A 14,184-nucleotide genomic window follows, 5' to 3' on the forward strand; every position below is an offset into this window, starting at 1 on the left:
GCCTGCTGGGGGCTGGTCTCAGGCAGGAACCAGCTCAGCCTCCATTCTTGGGACTGAAAGCCAGGGTGGAGCCATCCTCTCCCCAGTTCCCGGCAGGGCAGGTCAAAACAGCAGGAGGTCAGCGAGGGACAGGATGAGGCGTTTAGGAAGCTGAGACCTTTGTAACGGCTGCATCTGCTATCCTCTGGCCAACAGCACAGACAGCAACCTCTTTGCACATGTTTGAGGAGCAGGACGCTAGATATCTCGCTCCTTCATTCTATACCTTTTGTGTTCTGTGTCTCACTCACCATCAGTCCCTCCTTCCCTCACTAGGAGGAGAGAAGAGTGGGGGAGCTTTCTGGAGGAGGGGCTGGCTGCCCAACCTCTGAGGCACTTTGCCCTTTCAGATCTTGGAAGATCTTTTCCACGTGGAAAAGAAAGCCTTTTCCACAATGGCCAAAAATTAGAAACAACCCGAGAGCCCATTGATGGATGATGGATAAACAAAATGTCACATATCCATATGCTGGGATATTATCCAGCTGTAAAAAGGAAAGAGGTCCTGATACATGCTATGAAATGGATGAACCTTGAAACCGTTGTGTTGGGTGGAATAAGCCAGACACAGAAGGACAAATACTATATGATTGCACTTATTGAAATATCTAGAATAAGCAAATTCATAGAGGCAAAGTAGGTTGCAGGTTACCAGGGAGAATGGAGAATTATTGTTTTTCTCCGTTCCCCCTGGTAACCTGAAATTAAGTGTCGTAATCAATAGTGAGTTTCCCTGTCAGGGTAAGAAATCAGACATAGGCAGAGTGTTCTTCCTTCATGTGTGCTGTAAAGGTGATTCCTTCCTGACTTGGGCTAGACCGCAGGACCTCTGATTCTGAGATTTTCTGATTTGTATTGCTTGCTCTGCAATTCAGGGTCACTTCAGGAGCCTGTGCGTTTAAAACACAGAGCTGGGCCTCACGCAAGAGCAGGTATATTTGAAGACGAAGTTTCTACGTGTGTGTGAGGAAGATGTTTAATATTCTTCACGATTTTAATATTTATTAAATTTATTTTCATCTTTAAAGTCAGTTAAATGGATAGAAGTGATGTTAGCACATGGTGGTGAGTATAATTAATCGTGATGAACCGTGCATGAGTGTGGTGATAGGAGAAGGTTAGCGTCATGTATGTCCACAGAAGGAAAGCCAGAGGTTAAAACATTGGAATGTGTAACACGGTGAATCTTGTGGACAGTGACTGTGACTAATGACACAAATATTTTTTAAATTTCTCCGTGAGTGAGAACAAATGTAGAAACTGTTAGAAGGAGTTAATCGTAGAGTGGTATATGGGGAGGGGGTGGAGAACGCACTTACTGCAAACTAGGGACCACAGTTAAGGGAATGCCTCAGTATTCTTTCATTAACGGTGACAGATGTACCGCACCAGTGCTGGGGGTCAGAGATGGGGGAGGAGGGGAGGGTGCAGGAAGTTCTGGGTGGTCTCTCTTTTTTTCATTTTTTCCTTTCTTCCCGGAATAATGAAAATGTTCAAAAATTGATGGTGGTGATGCATGCACAACTATGAGATGATGCTGTGAGTCACTGACTATATGCTTTGGATGGATTGTATGGTGGTGTATGAATATATCTCAATAAAATTGCATTACAGGAAAAAAAAGCAAATTAGTCATGATACAGAAATTTTAGAAAGCGGAGACAAAAAGCCAAAAGTCATGCCTAATTCCTTATCCCTGACACAGCCACTCCTTGGGATTTTGTTGTATTTCCTTTTTTGCTTTTTCCTTTGCTTATTTTTTGTACAACTGCATTAATGCGTGAAACAGCTTTGTACTCCTTAATTATTTCTTAGCCCTACAGCACGAATACTTTTACACAGTCACCATCGTCATCATTTTTAGTGACTTAGTATTCCTTGGAGCAGACACACTATGATTTCTTTAGAATTTGTTTTGAAACAACATGGTGCATGAACCTCTTCAGAGATGGATAATTATAAAGCAAGAGCCTTGTATCTCTTTAGAGAAGAAATGGCCCAGTTTCCCACCCACCCATTTATGATGAGCAAGCAGGAGGGGGACTGAGCTTGCTTTCAGCCCTGCTCTGTTAAGTGAACTGTGTGGGGTGCTCTTTGGGCATTAGTTAATTCATCTCCTATGAATCTGCAGTGCACGTTTATAGATGAGAGGGGTCTGCAGACGCTGGTCACGACAGATGGCTGTCGTGTGTGGGTGGGGCCTGCCTAGCTGTGCCCTCCCAAGGAGGTCTTCCTCTCAGCCCCATCAGCTGTGGGTGACAGGCCTTTGGGGTTTCGGTTTCAGGATTTCCACGGAGCTGTTGTGAAGGCCCTGGATGAGATGGACCAAGAGGACAGGGACCCATTGGCCAGAGAGGAGCTAAGGCGCGGCCTGAGTGAACTCCCAGCCATCCATGACCTTCATCTGGGCATCTTGGAGGAGCTGGACGAGAGGCTGCTACACTGGTAAGCACTCCCCAGGCCTCCGCCCCCATTTCTGTTGTCCTGGGTTGGGGGGAAATGCATCTCTATTTGACCGATGGTTTTAATCATTTGCGCAAAGTAAAACAACTGTGCAACAGCAGAGCTGGGAAACCTCCCCCAGGAGGGAACTCCACCAGCCACCTCTTAACCACTCTGCTGATGGCAAGGCTGAATTCTCACTGTTACATCTCCCTCCCTGCTGCAGGGAGGGCCAGCAGAAGGTGGCCGATGTCTTCCTGGTTCGCGAGCTGGGGTTTGACCACCACGCAGCCCACATCCTACAGTTTGACCGGTACCTGGGCCTGCTCAGCGAGAACTGTCTGCACTCTCCCCGCCTGGCAGCTGCTGTCCGTGAATTTGAGGTGGGTACTGTGGTCCTGGTCTGTGGATGCTGGGGTGGCAGCAGGCACTCAAGGATATAATGCACATGGATGGTCAGTTTGAGGCTGGGGAGCAGCAGGGAGACCCCTGGCTGGGAGATGAAAGGGTAACTCGTCAGGAGCGAAAACCCAGAACCCAGAACATCCACAATGTTGAACAATTTGATGACAGCTATGTAGGCCTCGGCTATGGCAAGGATCTCATTGGCACTTCTGTCCCATTATAAAAGCACAAGCCACACTGGGATCTGGGCACTAGGGTGAGCAACGGGGTTACTGGCACTGGCCACAAACTGGGAATCTGTTAATGGGCAAAAAAAAAAGAGAGAGAGAGATTGAGAGAGGCTTTTCTCTATTATAAAAATTGAGGCACGGAATGCAATGACCGCCCTCTTACCATGTAGAGGAAAACAGATGCTGTGAGGGGAGGAGAGTGTTGCTCTCAATTTCCTGTACCCCACTCCCTGCACCTTTACAACAATCTGATTCTGCCTCTGATTGAGTTTAGGTCCCTTCCTGCCACCTTGGAAACCTCACTTCAGTGACCACCTCTTTCAGCCTCTCCCACCCTAAAATAAAAATTGAGGGCAGAGCAGGGACTAGGAGAGGAGTATTGCTGAGTGCATCACCAACTGTGGCCTGAAGCAGTGAACACAGACAGCAGGGTAGGGCTAATCTGAGAGGGCTTCCTGGAGGAGGGGAGCCCAGTTTTGAAAATGTGAAAGAAGTTCAGATTGGCCAGCACGAGACGTGGCTGGTATGGCATATGTGGGATGCTGTGAGCCTGGTGTCTGAGGCAGTGGTCTCTGATGGAGTCTTTTCCTCTTCTGGAGAACAGCAGAGTCTGCAAGGAAGTAGCCAGAGTGTGAAGCATCGGTTGCTGAGGGTGGTTCAGCGCCTCTTCCAGTACCAGGTGCTCCTCACAGGTGAGCTCCCAGGAGGTCAGGGTGGCGGAAAGCCCCTGAGGAGTGGATGGAGATGACAGCAGAGTTGGTGATGATGGCACGGAATGCAATGACCGCCCTCTTACCATGTAGAGGAAAAGAGATGCTGTGAGGGGAGGAGAGTGTTGCTCTCAATTTCCTGTACCCCACTCCCTGCACCTTTACAACAATCTGATTCTGCCTCTGATTGAGTTTAGGTCCCTTCCTGCCACCTTGGAAACCTCACTTCAGTGACCACCTCTTTCAGCCTCTCCCACCCTAAAAAACAAAAACCCAAGACCTTACCCTCCTCTGCATTTTCTCCTGTCTCAGCCAGGTGACTCCTTATTTCACTAAAACTTCAAAGCCCTCCCATGGCCAGAAGCAGTGGGCACTTTCAGTCTTGTTGGACCTCTCTTTGTCTTTTGCATTGACCACCTCTGCTTCTCAAAACCTTTTCCTCCCGGAGCTTCTGTGATACACTCTCTTTACGTTTTCCTCCCACCTCTCTGGCTGCTCCTTCTTCATCTCCTTCGATGGCCTCTCTTTCTCCACTCCTGTCAGTGTCAGTGATCCTTGGGGCTCAGCCCTTGGTTTTGCTTTCCTTCCCACTCTGCAAACTCTCCCCAGGGGCTGGAACCTTCTTCCCCATTTCCACCTGTCAAAGCACCTACATCTCCATTCTGAGCTCCAGACTCATCTACCCAAGTGCTTCCCAAATGGACAGAGCTCCTGCCCTGGGAAACTGACACTTCAGTGGGGAAGGCTGATGCTGCACACATAAGCACACATGTAATTTCAGGTAGTGATGGTGCTGTGAGAAATGTACATTCAGGCACAGGAATAAATAATGCGTTCATCTAATTCAACAAATATTTATTGGTCATCTACTGTGTACCATGTACCCAGCCCTGTGCTTGATGCTGGAGGTATAGCAGTGAATTAAGCAAGTTAACTCCATGGCACCATGGAATTTATATTCTAGTAGGGGAAACAGACAAACAAATAAGGAAATAAAAAATAATAACAGCGATAAGAACTCTGATGAAAAATAATGCAGGTGAAGGGGATAGAGAGGCGCAAGGCCCCTGCAGTCAGGGAAGTCCTCTCAGAGGAGGTGACACTGGACAGAGATTTCTATGCAGTGAGGCCATGAGCCTTATGAAGATACGGAAGAAGAGAGCACCAGGCAGCAGGAATAGCAAGTACAGAGGCCCTGGGGTAGAACCAGCTTGGAAGGTTCAAGAAATAGCAAGAATGCCAGTGTGGCTGGAGTGGAGTGAATGATGTGGGGAGTGGCAGGTGGAGAGGCACCAGGCTAGAACCTTGTGGAAATAAACGTGCTAAAGGTTTAACACGTCATACTCTGCTGTGTGGATTTTCATGTCATCTTCCCCAGCAGACTGTGTGCCTCCTCAAGGCAGGGTTTCGCCTTGTTCGTGTCTGTGTCCCACAGACATGGTACAGTGCCAGGCCCACAGCAGGCAGTCCACATAGATTTGTTGAACGAGGGAGTGGCTAGCACTGGTGGGGGTGATGATGGCCTGGAGTCCTGGCGTGTGCCATCGTGGTATCGTGCTGCAGCTAGCAGGGGTGACCCATTCTTCTGGAACTTTCCTTCCATCTCTGGAGAGAGAAGGAGAGGGTGGTCGCAGTTGTGGACAGGAGGTGGCCTCACCAGAACAAACTGACTCCTGGCTCTTGTCCTTCCTACAGACTATTTAAATAACCTTTGCCCAGACTCGGCTGAGTATGACAACACGCAGGGTAAGTCTACAGTGAACCAGAAGAGAAGGGAACACATTCCGGTTTTGGTCCCCTCTCCCCCAGCTCTGGACTCCACAGCAGTCCCCAGGCCCAGGAATAGCCCCCTCTGCACCCGCTGGACATGTTCTGGGTATATGAAGCCTCGGGAATCTTTTTAGATGGTCCCCTCTTTGCCTCAGCCATAGGGAATCCCACAGATGAGCTGATACTCAGTCGAAGGAGGAGAAAAAAGTGTCCTGAATTTGATCTGAAAAGCTTCCCCCTGTCTCCCTATTTTGTCCCAGTTCTGTGTGACTGCCCCTCCGTATGGTATGCCAGGTCAGTCCCTGTTTAAAAATACTCAGTTCACAATCAGGGAGACTGAGGCGCAGGGTGATCAAATCATTGTCAAGGTCACTTAAGCAGTAGTGGCCGAGAGCCGGGGTGGGGGCTGAGACTCAAACACCTGGTGGGGGACACGGGCACCACCTACTGACAGGGTTCTCCGGCTGCAGCAGTGCCAGGGAGTGAGTGGGGCAGGGACAGAGAGGGAACTTGGCTGGGGAGGAAGCGAGCTTGGCAGCAACTACCCGGCTGTCTGCTCTGCTTCACTCCTCAGGTGCACTGACGCTCATCTCCAAAGTCACAGACCGTGTCAACGACAGCATGGAGCAAGGGGTAAGTCCAGCCATGGGCACCTTCTCAGATGTGTGTTCCTGGACCCTCCTCTAGCCCTACCTGGTGATACCCCACTTCTAGAGGGCTGCAGGCAAACCACCTGCCTTGTGGGACCCTCCCTTCAAAGAGCTTTGGATCCTGACTCTGATACTTGCTGTGCGACCTTGGGTACTGCATGTCCTTCTCTGGGGTCAGGTTCTCCATTTGAACAATGGGAGCGGCTACAGACTTGATAAGTATTGCCCCGACTTTGGTCTAAGACCGTCTGTAGTCAGTGCATCTCAGATCTACCTAATCAGAATTTCTGGGGGTAAAGTCCAGAGATAAGCATTTTTAATGGTTTGAGAACCACTAGAGTAAGTAGATTCTTAAGTGCATTGGTTCTGACAGTGTGAGACTCTGTGTTGTTAGACATTGATCAGGAGTTTCTGCAGGGATGGCAGACATAGCCTGGGTTTCTGCAGGACTGGCAGACATAACCTGGGTTTCTGCAGGGATGGCAGACATAGCCTGGGTTTCTGCAGCGATGGCAGACATAACCTGGGTTTCTGCAGGGATGGCAGACATAACCTGGGTTTCTGCAGCGATGGCAGACATAACCTGGGTTTCTGCAGGGATGGCAGTCATAACCTAGGTTTCTGCAGGGATGGCAGACATAACCTGGGTTTCTGCAGGGATGGCAGACATAGCCTGGGTTTCTGCAGGGATGGCAGACATAACCTGGGTTTCTGCAGGGATGGCAGACATAGCCTGGGTTTCTGCAGGGATGGCAGACATAACCTGGGTTTCTGCAGGGATGGCAAACATAATTCCTCCTGCCAGTTCCATTTAAGTGGTGGCCATGGTTATTTGGGTCCACATAGCTACTGCTCCGCTGAGCTGTAAATATGCTAAAGCTCTGTGTTAAGAATGATTCTGAGGCTGAGTCTTAGCTCATTAGAAAGCGTTTCCAAGACACAGAAGGGGGTAATGAAGTTGTTCCCCTTTGCTTTGGCAGATTCACAGAGCATCCTGACAGTGAGTCACCACAGACAAATAAAAAGAGAAGAGAAACAACATTTATTGCACACCTACTATGTGTTGGGTCTTATGTTGGGGAACTGGAGATACAGAGATAAGACAGGAGTCCCAGCCCTTGAGGGAGTTACAGCATAGTGGACCAGTAAATATATGAACACAAAGAACCATAATAAATATTATGAGAGAGAGCAAAAATGCTACATGTTCTAAGAAAGGAGGCAGCCCTCCCACCTGGGGCTGTGAGAAGAGGTGGTATGAGAGGTGGCCCTATTGAAAGGATTTGTACACAGGTCTGGAAGGAAGAGTAAACAGAGATGTGTCAGGAGGAGGGCAAAGGCATGGGGATAAGAAAAAGCATGGTGAGAGTCACCTGCAGAGCTGGGAGATGGGGACAGTGTGTGTGAGGTAGGGCAGGAGTCAGGGAGGAGAGGTTGGGGTTGGCTGGTGGAGTGGGGAGAGCTGAGTGTGGAGACTGAAGCCAGCTGGATATGGAGAAACAGGCCAGTTTCCTGGGGCTGTTTTCAGGGTGGGTCATCTGGTCCTCAGCCCTCCCCCTCTTGTCCACCAAGCTCCCTGTTCTTTGTACACACAGAGAGATTTCACTCAGCAGAGCTCCAAAATAGAGATGCTTTGAGATCCTGGTCACGGCATAGCAGGGTTGGGGGTAGGGGCTGGGTTCTCTTTCATTCCCGTTAGCCTCGGCCATCTCTGCCTCCAAAAAGAAAAACTAGGTCAGGGAGGCATGTATCCTCCCTCCTACGGGTAAGCTCATGCATACAGCCCCCTCTTGGAGGAGAAACTGGAGGAGCTGACAGCCAAATGCTATCCTGCCTTTCTCCAAGGCCAGGGTTGCACCGGGAAACACAGACTGCTCGTTGTCTCCCAAGCCAGCTGTGGACAGCTGCAGTAGGGCCTGCTCAGGAATAGCTGTCCCCACCCTAGGCTTTCTTGGAACAGGCAGGGACTGTGCCTGAGGCGTGGCCTGGTGGTCCAGATAAACCCCGGCCCACAGACAGAGCTCAATGACTGTGAGATGTGGTGTTCTGGGAGGCTGGGCTGGGGCCCTGCCTCTCCATCCCCACAGCCACTACCCCAGTTTAGGCCTCATCCCCTCCCCTTTGGACAAGTGCCACAGGGCCTTCCAGCTTCTGGAACAGCCCTGACAAATCATTCTCTACCTGGCAATCAGAGTGGTCCTTTAAAAGTGTTTTATAATGCTATTTCACCTTTCTGACGAGCCTTTTGGGCCTTCACATTGCCTTCAGTAGAGTTTGGAAAGTACTTATTGGTGAGGATCAAAGAAGGCTTCCTGGAGGAGGCAGCATTCACCACTGCCAGAACACCTCACCTAGCCTAAGCCAGAGTTATCGTCTATAGGAAGAACCCATGCTCCGTCAACGCACTGATCCAAAATGGGGTCCACATACCTACCTGCCACACTGCTTGAAATGCTGCCACCTAACTCATTTGGATAGTGCTGACAGCCAGACCAAAATGTGAATGTGTTGTGTAAGGAGAATCTAGTAACAGGAAATTGCTGGCTCTGACACGAGATGATCAAAAAGCTTCTGGGTGCATGACTTTAGGAGCTGAGGCCCAGGAAGCCCTCCCCCCATCCTGTATCCTCCCGTCTTGATGGAAGACAGGATAGATGGGAACAGTCAGAAGACAGGCTGCAAAAAGTCTTGAAAGTAGGAAAAGTCATTTCCACTAGCTTTTCAGGAAAGGTTGTAATCGATTCCCACATACATTCATGCTCATATCAACTGCACCTACTAAGTACTCACTATTTGCATGACATGGCACCAGGTGTTTTATCAACATGATTCCCCTTCATTTTTTCACAGTGACCCTACAAGGGTTATCAGACCAGTTTTGCAAACAAGGAGCCTGAGGCTTGGAGGGATGAGTTGCCTTGCCCCAGATCTGCTGCTGGACTTGAAGTCCGTCTTGTTGAACCACCAGCCCCGATCTCCTTGTGATGCCCCCAGGATTCAGACCCACCGCCACACCTTGCTCTCATGAGCTCACACCTGCGTGTCACACACAGCACCTGTCTGGAGAGCTGGTTGTTGTTTTTTTTTAAATGAACCTAACATATGCACATGTAGGCGTGGAGGCTTGAGGTTTGTTCCAGATTTGACCGCAGTAACAACTCCTTCAAAGACTAGCTCAGAAAGTGGATGTACCTTAGTTCTAACTACAGGTGCTCAGAGAATAAAAATCATCATTCATCTAGTTACAGGATCAAGCTTTCCAGGCGTTGAAGCTAATTAGCCACTAATTGCCCTCTTCTCTGCAGTGGGCAAGTAAAATATCTCCCTCCACAAGACAGCACAAGGAGGCGTGGTAAAATCTGAATGTACCAATTTTCTGAAAAAGTCCTTATTTCCCCTGTATTTTTTAATAGATCTGATTTTTTTTAAAACCACTTTAGATTTACAGAAAAATTGAGAAGATAGTGCAGAGTTCCCAAATATCCCCGATCTGGTTTCCCCATCATTACCATTTTAGTCTGTTACATTTGTCACAATGAATGAATCACTACTGGTATGTTATTATTACCTGAAGCCTATACTTTATTTAGATTGCCTTAGTTTTTAGTTTTTTTCTCAGGTTTTCTCTTTTCCAGGATCCCATTGCGTTAGTTGTCATGTCTCCTTAAACTCCTTCGTCTGTGGGAGTCTCTTGGTCTTGTCTTGTGTTTGATGAGCGTAGCAGTTCTGAGGAGGCCTGGCCAGGTATTCGGTAGGATGCCACTCCATTGGAACTTGCCTTATGATTAGTCTGGGGGTATTGGTTGGGGGAAGAGGATCACAAGGTCATAGCCCATTTCATCACCTCGTATCGAGGATATATACAGCCGCATGATGTGTGACTGTTGATGTTGACCTTGAGCAGCTGGCTGAGGTCGCGTTTGTCACGGTAGGGTCATGTGCCCCCCCCCAACCCCCATACTGTGCTTCTTAGAAGGAAATCACTAATCCACACTTAAAGGAGTGGGAAGTTACGTTTCCCCTCCTTGCAGGTGGAGGGCTACATAAATTATTTAGAATTCTTCTGCATGGGAGATTTGTCTCTTCTCCTCTCTTTATTAATGTAAACTCAATTATTTATTTATATCAGTGTGGACTCATGGATATGCATTTTACACTTTGGGCTATAATCCAGTACTGCTTTGTTTATTTTATGGCTCAGATTGTTCCAACTTTGGCCACTGGGGGCTCTTCCAGTTGGCTCCTGGGCTCCTTTCACATACCCCATCCATATGGGCTTTTTGTTTTTTAAGCATTTCCTTATTTTCTGGGACTATAAGATGTTCCAGGCTCATCTTATACATTTCCTGACCTAGTCCTAGAATCAACCATTTCTCCAAGGAACCCTGGTCCCTTTAATTGGAGATCTGGCACTAAGTGTGCTTTTTGCTATGGGTATTACTGCTTGAGGTCCTTTTGACTGACAGAGCAAAGAAACGTGTGTGTGTACTAAGCAAATCTGTATCTATATTAAGCTAAACATGAGTGTTTACTGAAGTCTCCAACTCTAATCCATTACCACATGGATCATTCTAGCTTCCTCTCCTGACTTCTCTGTAAACTCCCCCTCCAACAGTGGGAAACCTGGCGCATTATCTGTTACCCATTCACTTAATTTGTTCAGCTTACCTTCATATTTGAAGTGTGTTTTTCCTGGTTATAGAAATTTGGGTCGACTGATTTTTTTTTCTTTCAGTACTTTAAAGATGTTGTGATTCATAACTTTGTCTTTCTTTAAGTAATATGCTCATTTTATCTGACGGTCTTTAAGATCTTTTTGTATTTGATTTTTAGTAGTCCAACTACATTATGTCTAAGTATATGTAGGTTTTAGTGGTAGTTTTTGGATGGTGTTTTTATCCTGTGCTTCTTTGTTCTATGGTTTGTTATCTTTCATTAATTTTGGAAAATTGTCAGCTAGTATCTCTTCATATCTTTCTTCTGCCCTATTCTTTCTGGGACTCTAATTACCCATATATTCAGTGTTCAATATTGTCCTGAAGCTCTTGGATCCTCTATTCTCCCCACCACCCACCCACCCTTTTTTTTTTTTTTTTTTTTTGCAGGCAGGAAATTTATTGAGAGACTTCATGGAGGGGGTCTGAAGACTAAACTCTGTCCCATTTGGGAAGGACAAGGGAGGATCATTTATAGCAGAGGGACAGAGGGTTTTGGTGGGTGTGGGGAATTGGCAGTTTCTCATTGGCCATTTTAATCTCCCTACCCCCTTTTATCTCTTTTTGTTCAGTGTAGGTAGTCTCCACTGATTTATCTCCTATTTCATTGATTCTTTGTTTAGCTGTGTTCAGTTTGCTGCTAGACCTGTCAAAGGAATTCTTCAGTTCTGATGTTATGTTTTTATGTCTAACATTTCCACTGAACTCTTTTTTGTAGTTCCCATCTCTGCTAAAATTCTCCAACTGCTCATGCATATTGTCCATCTTTTCAACTAGATCTTTTGACACACTAGTCATTGTTACTTTAAATACCCTTTCTCTTAGGTCCAGCGTCTCTGTCACCTAGTATGGTTTTGTTGAATGCTATGTCTCCTCACAATGAGTTGCTTTTTTTTTTTTGGTTTCTCATCATTTTTAATCAAATTCTAAACTCTATGTATAGAAGAACTGTAGAACTTGAGGTAAATAGCATTTACAACCAGAAAATGGCACACCTCTTTTTGGAATACAGTGGTCTGTGCTGGAGGTTGGCTCAATCTCGGCAATAGTTGAGCTGGCCTTGGGTTTCACTGTTGCCTTCATTATCTTCAGTGCACCACACCCTTCATGGCTTCATGTTCCTCCAGCAGGGAGCTGCTGTTACTGGGTGTTTTTTGTTGGAACCACAGTACTAGGGAGTTTCTTGCATGTTCTGCTCTACCTTCAGCTTTTATCATTCCCTGCACCACAGAAGGGGCCCCCTCCCTGTGCTCTTATCCCTTCTCAGACATAGACTCCTGTTTCCTGTTGCTCAGTGCTAGACTCGTGGGGGGCAAAGGAAGATTTCTGAGTTTCCTGGACAAACCTCCATCTTAAACAAGGTCTGTGAGCCAGGCTTGTTTAGCATCCCTGGCCCTCTCCTCTGGGGCAGCCACACTCTGCCTGGTATCTGCGGCAGGTTGTTCTCGGACCAAGGCAGTGAATTCTTCTGCCCAGTGTGCTCAGATGACCAATTCTCCAAGACACTGGGGTTTCAAAGAAAGAAAACGTTTATTACTTGGTGCGTAGCAGATCAGATGGCCTCTAAGCCCAAAATCTGCCTCCCTGAACTGCAGTAATTCTGATACTTTTATTAGAGAAAAAGATGGGCAGCGTTTAGGGTAATGAGCACAGTGGCCCCAGATGATATGATTAGAGGGCATCTTATTATTGAGCATGCGCAGATTGATTACATGCTTAGTCACAGGACATATGTAAGAAAATGGTGGCCTTAGTATGATGATGGGCATGATTTTTAGTATTATAATGAGGTAAGGTCACTTATAGGTTAAAGTCTAAGCTACTGCACATGTCAGGTGGGCCTCCTTTGGTTAGATCGAGTCTTGGTTATCAAGATAACTTTGGACTTGGGATGGGTTAGTTCTGGACTAACTCAAAACCCTTCATTAAAAAACATTAGGGGCTGTCTTTAGTGATTATAAGACTCCAAAGTTGAGAAACTGGATAAATGGATACAAAGAAGGTTAGTCACAAGGTTTTTACAATCACAGGCAGGAGGTAAAAATTATACAATCATTATCAGAGATCAAGGCAGCTGAATTACAATGTAGAGATCTAGGGTATTTCCCTCTGTCTGTTCCAAATACACCAGAAAGCAAAAAGAAATATCTGTATAATGATATCTATATATTCGATATCTATATCAAAAAGAAATGTCTATATAATGATTCAGCAATCAAAATCTCCCTTAAATCCTGATTTCTCAGTTACATGGTCTTGGGCAGTTTTCTGCCCCTCCTGCAGCAGCATTGGGCCTCTGTTTTGTACTGGTGGGTGGTCCTGGGCCCAGTGGATTTATTTCCTCTCCCCTAAGGGCAGGCAACTTTTGCTTCTATCCTTTCCCCAGAAGCAGCAGGTCTCTGCCTGGACCCTGAAGGTGGGATGGTTTCCTGCCTCTCCCTCAGCGCTGAAGCTTTTTGCTTGTGTAAGAGAAGGGCCTGGGGAAGTGGAGAGGGTTTTGAGCCAGTTTCCCCAACCAGTAGCAGCCTGCTCACCTGTACCGCCAAAGGTGGCTCTTTCTGTTCCGCTCTGATCCAGTCCTTGGGAACTTTGGGTGGAGACTGCAGAAGAGAGCTGGAAAGTGAGTGCGAGCAGCCCGGCTCCTTGTTATTCTAAACTGTCCCACTAGCCCACTCGTGACCTTTAAGAATTCATTAACATTTTAGCTGCTTTCTTTTTACCCTCTTTTATGCCACCCACCTCTTCTTCCCCTGCATGGCAGAAGGTGTGACAGCTCCTGTTGTATCTCCTTGGAGGGGCTTGGATTTCTTTGAAATTCAGTCCCCTTGATTGCCTTGTGTCCACAAACTCTCGGATAGACTTAAGAAATGTTATGATCTTATAGATTATCTGGCCTTTTCTCACTGTTAGGGCTGGAGCGATGTTCTTTTGCAGCTTTCTACATCATAAGCAGAAGCGGCAGTATTATATATATATTTTTTTTAACTTTTTTTTATTTAAAAAAATTAAACAAAACATTTAGATATCATTCCATTCTACATATACAATCAGTAGTTCTTAATATCATCACATAGTTGCATATTCATCATTTCTTAGTACATTTGCATCAATTTAGAAAAAGAAATAAAAAGGAATAAAATGATAATAGAGAAAAAAAGGACTATACATACCATACCCCTTACCCCTCGCTTTCATTTACCACTATTTCAAACTGAATTTATTT

The 14,184-nt window shown here is 46.6% G+C and overlaps 1 protein-coding gene across 3 annotated transcripts in view; it reads left to right on the top strand.

Annotated features, from left to right (window-relative positions):
• FGD5 (FYVE, RhoGEF and PH domain containing 5) overlaps positions 1-14,184 on the top strand; it is a 147,343-nt gene that overhangs the window by 100,557 nt on the left and 32,602 nt on the right. For 2 of the 3 annotated variants that reach the window (XM_077116435.1, XM_077116437.1), the window contains exons 6-10: positions 2,324-2,484; positions 2,708-2,864; positions 3,721-3,808; positions 5,522-5,572; positions 6,171-6,229. In XM_077116435.1, the coding sequence (XP_076972550.1) occupies positions 2,324-2,484; positions 2,708-2,864; positions 3,721-3,808; positions 5,522-5,572; positions 6,171-6,229 (516 nt within the window). The remainder of the gene's footprint in view (positions 1-2,323; positions 2,485-2,707; positions 2,865-3,720; positions 3,809-5,521; positions 5,573-6,170; positions 6,230-14,184) is intronic. The other variant, XM_077116436.1, reaches the window with a different exon arrangement.

The sequence above is a fragment of the Tamandua tetradactyla genome, chromosome 9 (genome assembly GCF_023851605.1).
Source record: "Tamandua tetradactyla isolate mTamTet1 chromosome 9, mTamTet1.pri, whole genome shotgun sequence".
NCBI classification, from domain to species: domain Eukaryota; kingdom Metazoa; phylum Chordata; class Mammalia; order Pilosa; family Myrmecophagidae; genus Tamandua; species Tamandua tetradactyla.